The sequence below is a fragment of the Ascaphus truei genome, chromosome 1 (genome assembly GCF_040206685.1).
Source record: "Ascaphus truei isolate aAscTru1 chromosome 1, aAscTru1.hap1, whole genome shotgun sequence".
In the NCBI taxonomy this organism is placed as follows: Eukaryota; Metazoa; Chordata; class Amphibia; order Anura; family Ascaphidae; genus Ascaphus; species Ascaphus truei.
In genome coordinates, this window is record NC_134483.1 from 321,864,769 (window position 1) to 321,878,559 (window position 13,791).

At 42.7% G+C, this 13,791-nt stretch overlaps 1 protein-coding gene across 2 annotated transcripts in view; it reads left to right on the forward strand.

Annotated features, from left to right (window-relative positions):
* PRKG2 (protein kinase cGMP-dependent 2) overlaps positions 1-13,791 on the forward strand; it is a 174,967-nt gene that overhangs the window by 140,637 nt on the left and 20,539 nt on the right. For both annotated transcript variants that reach the window (XM_075606512.1, XM_075606518.1), the window contains 4 exons: positions 64-200; positions 7,686-7,775; positions 8,347-8,488; positions 10,201-10,364. In XM_075606512.1, the coding sequence (XP_075462627.1) occupies positions 64-200; positions 7,686-7,775; positions 8,347-8,488; positions 10,201-10,364 (533 nt within the window). The remainder of the gene's footprint in view (positions 1-63; positions 201-7,685; positions 7,776-8,346; positions 8,489-10,200; positions 10,365-13,791) is intronic.

Sequence of the window (13,791 nt, forward strand, 5' to 3'; positions counted from 1 at the left end):
CTATCTTATTCAATGTCTCCTTTGCTTTCAGGGTGACAACCAATTATTTGTTTCTCTTGGCAGGTAAAGGTAAAAAATGAGAACGTAGCATTTGCTATGAAGTGTATTAAGAAGAAGCACATTGTTGAGAACAGGCAGCAGGAACACATACATTCAGAAAAGAATATTTTAAAAGAAGCGTGTTCTCCTTTCATAGTAAAGTAAGTGTTTTACTGCATTATACATTGTACATGTCACAGTAGTGCTGCCCGCAGACCAGACCCGTCCCAAGACTGAGGTGGAAAGTATAATACCACGCACACGCAGCAAAGGGGCGTGTCCGGAGTGTGGTAATAGTTGCCAGGCCAGGAGTCTTTAGTAAGGGAACCAAAGGTACTTGCCATGTCCGGAGGTAGAAGAATTGTGGTGATTGCCGTAGCCGGGGGTCGAGGGTGCCAGAGGTCCAGGAGGTAGCGGAGCGAGCCGAGATCGAAGGGCGGAGAGAGACTGCATCGTGAGGAGTAAGCCGGGGTCCAGAGCCAGAGGAAGAGTAGAAAGCCAAGCCGGGTCAAACCTGAAAAATACGAAGAACAAGAGCACACACGAATACTAGCCCAACTAGCAGAAGCTATGCAGAGCAATGATTCCCAGGGATAACAGGGGTAATATACGTGGAGGGACCAATCAGAGAAGGAGGCAGAGCGGGGGTGTGCCGTGGAGCGCCTTGTGACTGGTGCAGGCTGTGATCCTTGCCTGTGATCAGCTGTTGAGTGTGAGAGCAGGAGCGGGGCTGCAGCTGTACATGGGGGGCGTGGCTAGAAGGAAGAAGTGAATAAATTACTGCCAGAGGCACGCGCTGTGTAATATCCTCCTGCGCGCGCCTGACAAGATGGACGCAAGAACTGGCGTCAGGCCAGATCGCCGAGTCCCACGCCGAGGACACGTCAGTGGGGAGCGAGGGGCGGCAGCAACAACCTCCGAGACAGGTAAGGAGGTGTTGCATGAGCCCTGCTTCATGACAGTACCCCCCCCCCCTCGAGGATTTGACTCTGGACAATCCTTCCAAGGCTTTAACGAATACTTCTTGTGGAAGAGTTTTAATAGTGTAGGGGCGTGAATATGACCTCGAGGCAGTCAGGTGTGTTCCTCCGGACCGTAGCCCTTCCACTGTACGAGAAACTGGACCTTCCCCCTGGAGAGACTTGAGTCCACTATAGACTGTATTTCATACTCCTCGTGTCCTTGAACAATCACAGGGTCGGGTCTACGCGAATAATCTGGAAAGAGAGTACTCTGTACAAAAGGATTCAATAACAAGGTATGAAAAATGTTGGGTATCTTCATTGCTGGTGGAAGTTGTAGACGGAAGGAGACAGGGTTAATTTGTTCCAGTATGGAAAAGGGTCCCAGAAATTTAGGTGCCAATTTTGGGGTAGGAGTTTTTAGATGAATATTTTTTGCCGAAAGCCAGACCATATCCCTTGGCTTGTATCTGGGAGAACCTTCGCGATGTCGATCAGCCTGGAGTTTGAACCTTCCTGCAGCCTCCTGGAGAGAAGACTGAACCTTAGTCCAAGAGTTCTGAAGTAAGGAGATCCGTTCGTCGGCAGCTGGCACTCCTGAGGGAGTATTGGAGATGGGAAGACGAGCAGGATGGAATCCGTAATTTATAACAAATGGGGATTCGCGGGTAGATTCGTTCTTCATGGAGTTGATGGCAAACTCTGCTCAAGGCAGCAGTTCTGACCAGTTATCTTGGGTCACGGACACAAAACAACACAGATATTGCTCTAAAGTCTGGTTGACTCTCTCAGTTTGTCCATTTGTTTGAGGATGATATCCTGAGGAAAAAGATAGTGAAATTCCGAGTCTTTTAGAAAAGGCTCGCCAGAACCTGGATATGAATTGGGAGCCCCTGTCCGAAACTATAGAAGTGGGAAACCCATGAATCCGAAAAATCTCCTTGGAAAAAATGTCCACGAGGGTGGGTGAGGTGGGTAGGCCCTTGAGGGGAATAAAGTGTACCTGTTTAGAAAAGCGATCTATAACAACTAAGATGGTATTCATTCCCTTAGATCTGGGTAATTCAACAATAAAGTCCATAGAGATATGGGACCAGGGGCATTCCGGAATGGGTAAAGGCATAAGTAAGCCAGAGGGTTTTTGTCGAAGAGCTTTGCTTTGAGCGCAAGTGGGACAGGTGCTGGTGAATTCCCGGATGGTACCAGCCATTTTAGGCCACCAAAAGGTGCGTTGGATAAGTTTCAGGGTTTTTCGGAAGCCAGGATGTCCTGCAGAACGGGCAGAATGACCACACTCTAAGATTTTGGGGTGAAATTCAAGGGAAGCATAGATCCTCCCCCCTGGTACCTCTAGACCACCCGGAATGTTCCTTTGAGCCCTAAGGATCTTGTTCAGAATGTTGAATGAGGCCGCAGAAATTATAAGTCCCTTGGGCCGAATAGTTTCGGGAACTTCTTCGGGTCTCTCCTCCGGAGAGAACTGTCTGGATAAAGCATCCGCCTTTACGTTCTTGGTACCCGGGATGTATGATAGGGTGTAGTTAAATCTGGAGAAGAAGAGTTCCCAGCGAGCCTGGCGGGAGCCCAGGCGACGTGCAGTCATGATATAAAGAAGGTTCTTATGGTCAGTAAGAATAGAAATTGGCTCTCTGGACCTCTCCAGAAGGTGTCTCCACTCCAGAAGAGCCATCTTAATAGCCACTAGTTCTCTATTGCCCACATCGTAGTACTTCTCAGCAGAGGAAAAAAAATTTGAGAAAAAAACGCAGGGGTGCAACTGGTCTTGCGGAGAAGATCTTTGAGAGAGCACGGCTCCTGCACCGCAATCCGATGCATCGACCTCTAGGATAAAGGGCAGACTCTTGTCAGGATGTCGAAGAATAGGAGCGGAAACGAATGTACGTTTCAAATTTTCGAAGGCTGAGGTTGCCTCAGGGGACCAAGCTGAGGGGTCGGCTCCTTTTTTCGTAAGAGTGGTGATGGGTGCCATTATGGTAGAAAAATTCCGAATATATCTTCGATAGTAATTCGAAAAGCCTAAAAAGCGTTGAATAGCCTTGAGGGAATTGGGCTGTGGCCAGTTGAGAATAGCATTGAGTTTCTCGGGGTCCATAGAGAAATCCTTGTCCGAGATGATGTATCCAAGAAAGGGCGTAGAGGACAGATGAAAGAGGCATTTTTCCATTTGGCGTACAAGTGATTGGAACGGAGATGGGAAAGAACGAGCCTGGTGTGTCGAATGTGATCCTGGAGATTGCTGGAAAAGATGAGAATATCGTCTAGGTATACAATAACAAAAGAATTGAGTATGTCTCGAAAAATTTCATTTATGAAGTCCTGAAAGACCGCTGGGGCGTTACAGAGCCCGATGAGCATCACCAAGTATTCGTAATGACCGCTACGTGTATTTAAGGCGGTCTTCCATTCGTCACCCTCCCGAATAAGAATAAGGTTGTACACCCCCCGGAGGTCCAATTTCGTGAAGATCTTAACCCCCTGGAGTCTATCAAACAGTTCAGATATGAGAGGGAGGGGGTACCGGTTCTTGACCGTGATCCGGTTGAGACCCCGATAGTCGATGCACGGTCGGAGAGAGTTGTCCTTCTTTTTAACGAAAAAAAAACCGGCACCGGCGGGGGAGGATGAATGGCGTATGAAGCCCTTCTCGAGGTTTTCACGGATGTATTTGTCCATGGCCTTGATTTCTGGAACGGAAAGAGGATAGGACTTTGATCTAGGAAGTGTGGTGCCAGGAATCAGGTCGATAGGACAGTCGTAGGACCTGTGGGGGGGCAAAACTTCAGCTCTAGTCTTGCAAAAGACATCCAGGAAATCGGAATAGACCTCTGGTAGGTCGATCTTGGGAGTTGACGGAACCGTAATCCCGGGGTGTTGCATGAGAGGAATGGTGCTAGAGATGAGTAGCTCCTTCGGTTTTGGGGCCCATTGAATAGGAATGCGCGCCCTCCAGTTAATATGGGGATTGTGCTGCTGGAGCCAGGGTAGGCCAAGGGTTACCTGGGTCCCGGAGGAATGAATCACATCCAACGTAAGGGTTTCAGTGTGGCCATCGGTGGAAGAAAAGGTGAGGGGAATCGTCTTGAGGGAAATGAAGGCCGGGTTCAAGGGTCGACCGTCGATCCCTTCTAGTCCGATGGGTACTCTCTTCCTAATGAGTGGAATATTATTAAGCTTCGTGAATTCCTGATCCACAAAGTTCCCACCTGCTTCGGAATCAATAAAGGCGGCCACAGAGGCGCGAATTGACGGGCCCGAAAGAGTGACTGGAAGGAAAAGCTTCTTGGGGAGCTCGTCACTGGAAAGGGGGCAAGGAGAAATGGCACCCAGGGAGAGCCCCTTTATACTCACTGGGTGGAGTCGTTTCTCGGACGCAGGGGACAATTCTGAATCAGGTGTTCAGGGGATCCGCAATAGAAGCACAGCCCACGGTCCCTTCGAAGTTGTTGCATAGGTGGGCGGGTCTGTTGAGTCCCCAGTTGCATGGGCTCCGGAGGTTCCAGGGCTGGGAACCGGGACGACTGAGATCTTGGAACTGGAAAAAACCTAGGAAAGGGGGCGACCAAAGGCACAAAACGAGGACGAAGGCGTTCGGAGCGTCGTTCCTGGAGGCGCTGATCCATCCGAATAGCTTGAGCAATCAATTCCTCCAACGTCCTGGCCTGGGATGAGCGGCGAGTTCGTCCTTTACTGTATCCGATAACCCCTGCCAGAAGAAGGCGATGAGTGTCTCCCGGTTCCAACGGGTCTCAGCTGCTAGGGTCCGGAATTCCAGAGCATATCTGGCCACGGAACAGTGCCCCTGTGACAAAAGAAGAAGGGAAGAAGAGGCGGTATCCTGGCGTGCGGGAGTGTCAAACACCTGCTGAAACTCCTGTCGAAAGAGAGCATAGTCTTGGGTTATCTCTGGCCTTAATTCCCAAATCAGGGAAGCCCAGGCCAGGGCGCCACCAGTCAAGAGGGAATACACATACGCCACTTTCTTACGTCCCGTGGTGAACTGAAGAGGTGCCATCTCGAATTGGACCTCACACTGGTTTAGGAATCCGCGGCAGGCTTGCGGATCGCCAGCATGGGGGTTTAGGTGCGGGTATCTTGGTCTGAGACGCCAAGAGATCCGGGCTGAGACGGGGAGAAAACGTCAGGTGGTGTGCACCCTGGAGAGAAAGGTTGGTTAGCCGTTGAGCTAGGTCAGAGATCTGGGTGGACATGGTTTGGTTCTGTACCACCAGGGCCGAGAGAATTTGGTCTAAGGTAGGTTCATCAGTCTCGATCTGGTCTGCGTCGATTGGGCTCTGCATAATGTCACGGTAGTGCTGCCCGCAGACCAGACCAATCCCAAGACTGAGGTGGAAAGTATAATACCACGTACCCGCAGAAAAGGGGGTGTCCGGAGTGTCGTAATAGTTGCCAGGCCAGGAGTCTTTAGTAAGGGAACCAAAGGTACTTGCCGTGTCCGGAGGTAGAAGAATCGTGGTGATTGCCATAGCCGGGGGTCGAGGGTGCCAGAGGTCCGGGAGGTAGAGGGGCGAGCCGAGATCGAAGGGCGGAGAGAGACTGCGTCGTGAGGAGTAAGCTGGGTCCAGAGCCAGAGGAAGAGTAGAAAGCAAAGCCGGGATAAACCTGAAGAATACGAAGAACAAGAGCACACATGAATACTAGCCCAACTAGCAGAAGCTATGCAGAGCAACGATTCTCAGGGAGAACAGGGGTAATATACATGGAGGGACCAATCAGGAAAGGAGGCAGAGCGGGGGGGTGCCGTGGAGCGCCTTGTGGCTGGTACAGGCTGTGATCCTTGCCTGTGATCAGCTGTGGAGTGTGAGAGCAGGAGCGGGGCTGCAGCTGTACACGGGGGGCGTGGCTAGAAGGCCGGAGGAGTGAATAAATTACTGCCGGAGGCGCGCGCTGTGTAAGATCCTCCTGCGCGCGCCCCGACAAGATGCAAGAATCGGCGTCGGGCGAGATCGCCGAGTCCCACGCCGAGGACACGTCAGTGAGGAGTGAGGGGCGGCAGCAACAACCTCCGAGGCAGGTAAGGAGGTGTTGCGTGAGCCCTGCTTCCTGACAGTACATTGTACATAGAAGGTATTCTTAAATCCTTTCCCCCCCCCCCTCGACTGTTTATTTTGTATGTTTTTCAGGGTGCCGAAAGAAAAATGGGAGAGACAGTATATTGTGGAACCGACACTAGTTAAATATGACGGTGGTCATTTATTTACAGTAAGCCTGCTTATTGCAAAACTGAGGGCGATGCTGATGTAAAAACAGCAACAATTTGCAAAAAGACTCATGCAGGAGACACTGTTTCGTTTGATAAATGAGGGACTTTTATTGCACCCAGTCTGCACCAATTATGCATCTGAGCAATTAAAAATAACCACTAAAATGTTTTCCAGCCTGTTCCACTATTAGGACCTGTTAATGTAATTTCTACTTATTTGTTTACTTACAATACATGATTTACCAGTTGGGTTTTTCTTTATATTGTGATATATTGTTCCAGTTTCAGGTTCTTTGGGTGTCATATGGTGGGTTTAATTTGATGTGGGTTCAGTCACTTATCCATTGCCAGACACATGGACAATTGGCATATATATGTTTTTTTTGTGCTCCAAAGAGAATGTGTGTAAATCTATGGAGTATTTATTAAATGTACAAAAGCGTAAGCTAGAATTCATCAGAAAATCATGTCTAAATAACCAGATTCCATTGACACTATATTCCAGAAAATAAAAACGCCATGGAACGCTTTCCTTTAAACATCTTGGTAATGGCTAAACCTTTCTCTCAGTTATGTAATATATATAGTAATCAGGACGTGTACATGAGGTATAGAAATATAAAACAAAAGATTTGTGAAAAACTAAGTATATTCTGCTGATCTGGCTGAGGCACTTCCTTGGTTTCCAAAGTTGAGTCTTCAACGCCATGGTGAAGTCCGGGAATTAGTGCAAGGTCCTGAGACAAATCAGCCACTAACTGCGACGTTTCTCAAAATCAACCAAGCGGTTTACTTGTTACTAGTCATCTTCATGAGTATGTATGTATGGTGTAAAATGTATGGCAAACCAGCATGGAAGCAGGGCACTACGGATTTCTGCAAAACTATTTATTCAGCCAATTTTTGAGGTGACGTTTCGGCAGATACAACTGCCTTTTTCAACGTCACGTCGAAAATTGGCTGAATAAATAGTTTTGCAGAAATCTGTAGTGCCCTGCTTCCATGCTGGTTTGCTGATTCTGGAGTTTTGACTGGGATTCCCTGAACCACTGTGTCAATATCGATAATTACCTTTTTGGCGGGCAGCATACATCTGTTTTATTGTAAAAAGTATGGCGTCATTCAGAAAAGAGAGCAAAAGAGAGACCTTAACACTTGTCACTTTGATTGTAAGCTCTTTGGGGCAGGGACTCCTTTTCCTATTGTTTTGTCGGAAGCGCTTATTCCCATCGTGTTACATATTATGTCATGTGTATTGTAAAACACAATGTCCCTGGATAGCGCTATATAAAAAATGATAAACACACTGTACATTCATACAAGTTGGAGTAGTGTATCAAACACATATTCTTGCTAACTAATCACTTCTACAAACTTTCCACATGAATATTTGTATTTTCTTTTGGCAACTTTTTATTTCATGAGAGTTTATATATTTTCAGATTATACCGCACTTTTAAAGATAACAAGTATGTATATATGCTTCTGGAAGCTTGTCTTGGAGGGGAGTTGTGGAGCATCCTCAGAGATAGGTAATTACTTGTCTGCTGCACCTGGACATTGACTTAAACACATAGGGGAGTAGTGTTCCTACAATAGCGTGTGCTTTGATTAGCTCCGTGTGTGTCTTTACACATAACCTGACATTTGTGAATCATTTCATTATCAAAAATGTGTCATATTCCCAGATGAATCAAACATATACAGTGTTTTTTTTTGTGTAACTATGTAACAGAAAGAGTCATTAGGTTAAATTACTACATACAGTGAATGTATTCACTTATTTAAAAAGAATGTTTATCATTGATGTAATCACATTTTAGATGTTGAAGGAAAGACTTGATGATGCAGTCATGATTTTTATAAAAGCAACAAACACACACAGATATGATCAAAGAAACCATTAATTTAGTATAGTTTGTGCAGTGAGTGTATGAATAGCTTCTGCATACAGACAGAAAATGAAATGTACAGTAGCAGTCAATCTGTAGATATTAGAGACTGAGACCAAATGTTGAAACAGTGTCATGGTGGTACTGTACATGTGTAATGTCAAGGTGTTTCTCCAAAGTGCCCTAATAAAAATGTGTATTCTATTTCCAGAGGTAGTTTTGATGAGCCCACTGCTAAGTTCTGCATCGGATGCGTAACAGAGGCTTTTGAATATTTGCATCAGATAGGTGTTATGTATCGAGATCTAAAGCCAGAAAACTTACTGCTGGATTCAGAAGGCTATGTAAAACTGGTATATAATATTTCTTTATTTTGATATGCATTGGACAGAAGTCATTAATATTTGTTGGTGATGATCATTTGAATCACTGTATTCATGTTTAGGCAAGCAATGTTTCAGGTTTGCCTAGCAATCCCATTTGAATAAAAGATCAGGTTAAGATGGGCATGTAATTACTAAGAATGAGGAGAGTGGCATACTGTACATGATTGAAAGGAGGTTTTTTTGTTCCACTAATAGGTAAATTCTTTACACTCCAAAGTGGCCATTCTGGTCTGTTTTTGGTCGTAAATCCCTATTGACGTCAATTGGCACTTTTAGCCACAAACAGCTTGAGCAGATGCTTTGGACTATTATTAAGTTTACACTTCACTCTTTAATAATACATTGTCATTGTTCTTTGCATCCTTTGAATAGGATTTTCCCTTTGATTTCTTTTAAAGCGGTAATTTATTTCATGGCATTCCCAACCCCCTATTGCAGTGTTAATTGTTCTCTTTTTATTTGATTGTGAGTCTCTCTACATATCTACACATGGGAGATCAAACCCGTTGCAAAAAGGTCTATAACAGAATATGGTTAAAATGCTAATATTTTTTTTAAGTAGCTAAAGGGCTAATAAAGCATGAAAGAAGAAGTTAATAATAGAAAAGAAAGAACCCAGTAACAAAAACAAAGCACCGTTCGTATAATTAGCAGATATTAGAGAAGCAATATGTGTTGCTCAGTATATTTGTTATCAGGTTTGAACCAGGTATTTAATTGACACTGTTGGACGTTGCAATGGAAGCCCCTGAGTTCCAGGATTAATATTATTATATGCTTGGCCTTCTTGGGTAATGAAAAAATAGTCTTGCCAGCCTGCAAGTGACAGGTGGTAACATTATTGGAGCAACATTGATTCAGGTTTGATATAACAAATATAAAGAAGCAGGACTGCTACTTACAGTATAACGGGAACTCCATTTTTTTGACATAAATATATATTCATGATGTGGTGGGTGTAGGAGTTTAAGCTAGCTGGGAATGTGTGTTAATCAACTCTGTGTAGTATTTAACAGTGTCTTATAAATAGCTAGAATGGTAATAACCGCTTATGTTTTAAATAATTCATTACATGATTGTGTAATGATAGAGAAAAATACAGATTCATACATTGATCAAAAGTACACATTTTAACCTCCTTGCTTTTAACGTTAAACATTTTACTTGTGCCCAAAAATGTACATTGGATGCATTGTCTTACAAAACATGCCACTATTTTTGAAACAGCACAGAAAAGGGTCCCTGCTGCCATATAATCTGAATGTAGGCATGTTATAACAAAGAGATTCCAGAACAACGAATGTACTTATCCTTGAAAGGAGGTAGCAAACTATTGCTTATGGAGACATAAGAGTAAAATAACGCAATCTCTAATTGCTAATGAACTCAAAAGATGTGACAGTGAGAAAGTCTTTGTTGAATCCTTAATGTAGTAATGTAACAATGTCACTTAGTAACCATCCTACAAAACCATTTGAAACAGCTTAACAGTCCATCAATATTTGCCTTAAAACAGTTAGTTAGACACCCTGCCGCTGACCTTTAACATCTCAGCCAGAGATCAGGATTTCATTCTCCTTCACAATCAGGCCAGATGTTGTGTAACAGACCGTTGGATTCCTGATGAAAGAAAAGCAGGAATAATACGCAGCTCTCACTGTCTGTACTTTAAATCCCAGGTCGATTTTGGATTTGCTAAGAAAATCTTGTCTGGGCAGAAAACGTGGACTTTCTGTGGAACACCAGAGTATGTCGCTCCTGAAGTGATTTTAAACAGGGGCCACAGCTTCAGTGTGGATTTCTGGTCACTTGGAATATTGTTATATGAGCTTCTTACAGGAAAGTAAGTTTCTCATGACATAATGAATTGCATCCATTCGTATTAAGAATGTCATTTTCTGTGGCTATTTTGTTTTATCTGGCTATGACTTCTGTTTCTAATGTAAGTAGCTTATTATTTGTAAATCGCAACCATATTTCCAGGGTGTATTTTTTGTGTCAGTTTAATGTTACGGTAGATTTCACAAGACAGTTTGTTGTTCTGTTGTTTGGCTCCTGATCTTACAGCAGTGGGATCAATCGGGACATGGGATGTACCCTAGTGTGGGGCTGGGTTTTAAAGTGGTAAATAACACGCACTGACTGTTCAGAAATTCAAAAAGTTTGTCCTACATAGTTATTTTAATAAGCTCCTACCTGTGCGCTGAAAGTACATGGTCATTGTTCTGTACCTCCTGTGAAAAGGATTATTTTCACAGGTTAAGTACTGTCAGCACCAACATTTTATCCCCCCCCCCCACCCCTGTCTTCTATAAAGCAGGAGTCCACATTGTTAAAAAAAAAAATTTTGTTTAATCAATATAATTGGTAGTGGTGGGTTATTAAGTTCCAAATATACACGTGTTCCAGTAATATTTTGTAATACTGTATTTGCAAATAAATGGAAAACTTGAAAATATTCAAAAATGTTAAGCAAAAATAGTCATATAAAGTTTATTAGAGAATAATAATGACTCCTTCCCTCCTGCCCCACCAAAAAAAAAAAATACTTCTGAATTTGTAAATTTCAACATATTTGCCCACCTCTAGTACTACAGTAGGTTAAATTTAAATATTTTCTGCCTCACGGTCTCCCTATGATGGGGATACGTATTACCACTGGTAAGTTCAGTGCCTTTATGAATGTGAGCAGTGCCATTTTAAGTTCCACATATAGATGTGTTTCAGTGATATCCCTTTTACCGATAGCTTTCCAAGCATGTCAGCAACTACGTTAGATGTTTATAGAGTCAGATTTGCAGTACCTTTCTAATGGGCTGCCTTGTTCTGCCTGGTATTTTGGGATATACAGTACTGTGGTAAACTGCACCACCCCTGTCATTAAATCCTACGGAAAGTGATATTATGAAGGTTATGCATTAAACTGCCGACCAAGACACTATCACACACAAACTCCCATTGAAGTGCCCTATCGCAGTTTAATGAATAATTTATCTGTGGCCCAGATCCACCAAGTTCTGTTAAGTGACCTAACGTGACATTAACATAACCTAATATCACCTGAAGCCATAACACATATCTTCAAAGGCCAATAACGTTATGTAAAGAGCATTGCGATAACTATAACAGTGATAATGAGATGCAAATGAGGTAGTACAATTACAGCACATATCCACAAAAGTGTGTTCAGGCTAACGTGGGATATTAACATTACGTTAGTTAGGTCATTCCTAAACTTTGTGTTACACCCAGACCCTTTGTACAGGGTCTGGATGGGTGTAACACCGCAGTTAGGTATGGTTTAACTACCATAGTGCCATTTCCCTCTCCTTTACTCTATTTTGAAATTTTAGTTGAACACCTATTTCAGGGTTTGGATTGAAGTAATGCTAAGATATACTTAATGTGACGTTATTGGAAGCTAATGCAATGTTACATTACAATAACATGATGTTACGTCTATGCTAATGAGATGTATTCCATCCATTGTTGCAGCATATAAATAGGTTTGTAGATACATGCTACGTGTCAGGTGTTACATCTGTATGTTGCTCCTGTGGCAGTGGATTTATTCATATCTGCAACCACGGGATCTATTAATAGCATATAACTGATGTACAATAGTATACTGCCCGCTTCTCCAAAGAGGTACAAAAGAAAATGACACACAACCCGTGTAAGCTCAGAACCTAAACCCACAACACCATATATATTTGTGTGAAAAGGAGTACTACAGGGATTGTGACCTCATGTATTGAACAAAAGACAAAAAGCTCCAGTGCTACATCCAATATGTCAAATTATATAGTTATATCTTTATCTGTTTTTCTTTTCATATGTGAGGGTCATTTTGTTAAATTCTTTGTCCCAAGCATTTTAAGTTTGCAAACTATACAAAGGTATCCCCTCCTTTGCAGGTGCTTTTTGTCTTTTGTTTATAAAATTAGTGTTAAGCAGTACAGCTTGCTTAACACTCAGAAGAGTGGAATCATTGAATATCTTTATAACGCCCCTTTTCATCTCAATCTTTTATCTCAAATAAAAGTTGGCTCCCGCAATTACTTTTTTAAATTTAGTTAAGAGAAAATGCTGCAAAGTTTAATAAATATGAGAAGATACAGACATTTGGGGGTTTTGTTAGCAAAACATAACAATTCTACGAATCTTTTATGAGTGAAAAGTTGCAAAGGAGTTAAAATTGCAGAGAGTGTCGAAAAATGTTTTCACACATATATTATATATGCAAAGTACTGAAAGAATGTACAATAATCTTTGCAATCAATGGAGGATCTGTCGTAATTTTGCCCTGTTGCACATGTAAATGTTCTTGCTTCCCCAGTGTATTAAGATTGTCAAGAATGCCCCCTGGTTGTTTTCCTCCTTGTCCAGATGTGCATGATATCATTAGGATGAGCTCTGTAATACATATGTGTGTTCATGTGGTATGTGTTAACAATTTGAATGTGTCGGTGGTGGGTAAAATAGGTAATGGTAATGTAGTCCATTTTCCATTCCTCGCAGTGTGAGATATAAAACACACACACAGTATATCAGCAACATTGTAATACAAATATTGATTTGCATGGATTTTCCACTGACTAAAAAATGATAACTAAAATAGCACATTTTGCTGTATTCCCTGTAGCTGTTTCAGGATTTTAACAAGAACATCTACAGAGCATTGAATTGCTTGTGGCGGTGCTTTTAAACCGTTTAAGAACAGAACTCTTCTAGACTGAATCCTGTCTCCTCAAAACCTCAGCCTGCCCATTCTAAGCACTTAAATGCATTTTTTTGTATAGAGTATTTTTTGATTAGTTACAGTATACCTTTCTATTTTACAACTCTTTGCTGTATAATATATTTGGAAACTGAAACAAACCTGAATCAAACCTGAATTTTATATGCAGAACCACTGGTACCAGCAGGGACAGGAAATAACCGGGTTATGGCAACAGTATATTGATAAGTCATTTTCACGACTAAATTGAAAGTTTAAAGGGAACAACTCTTATGGATGATGAGGCTGTGTGTCTTCACAATACTGGTAGACTTTAACTTCTTCTAATAAAATAATACTAATAAAGTGTCAGATTTGCCATGTGGATTTTGTGCATTGTGCCCCTCCTGCTGCCATCTAATTAATACAAATAACAGTACTTGTTATAGGTCATTAGTTGTTGCCGGTCTGTAAATTTTGCAGAAGACATTTGAAATATTTGAAATGGTGCAGCTATTCTCAGCTTTGTTATACAGTATATTGCAATTTC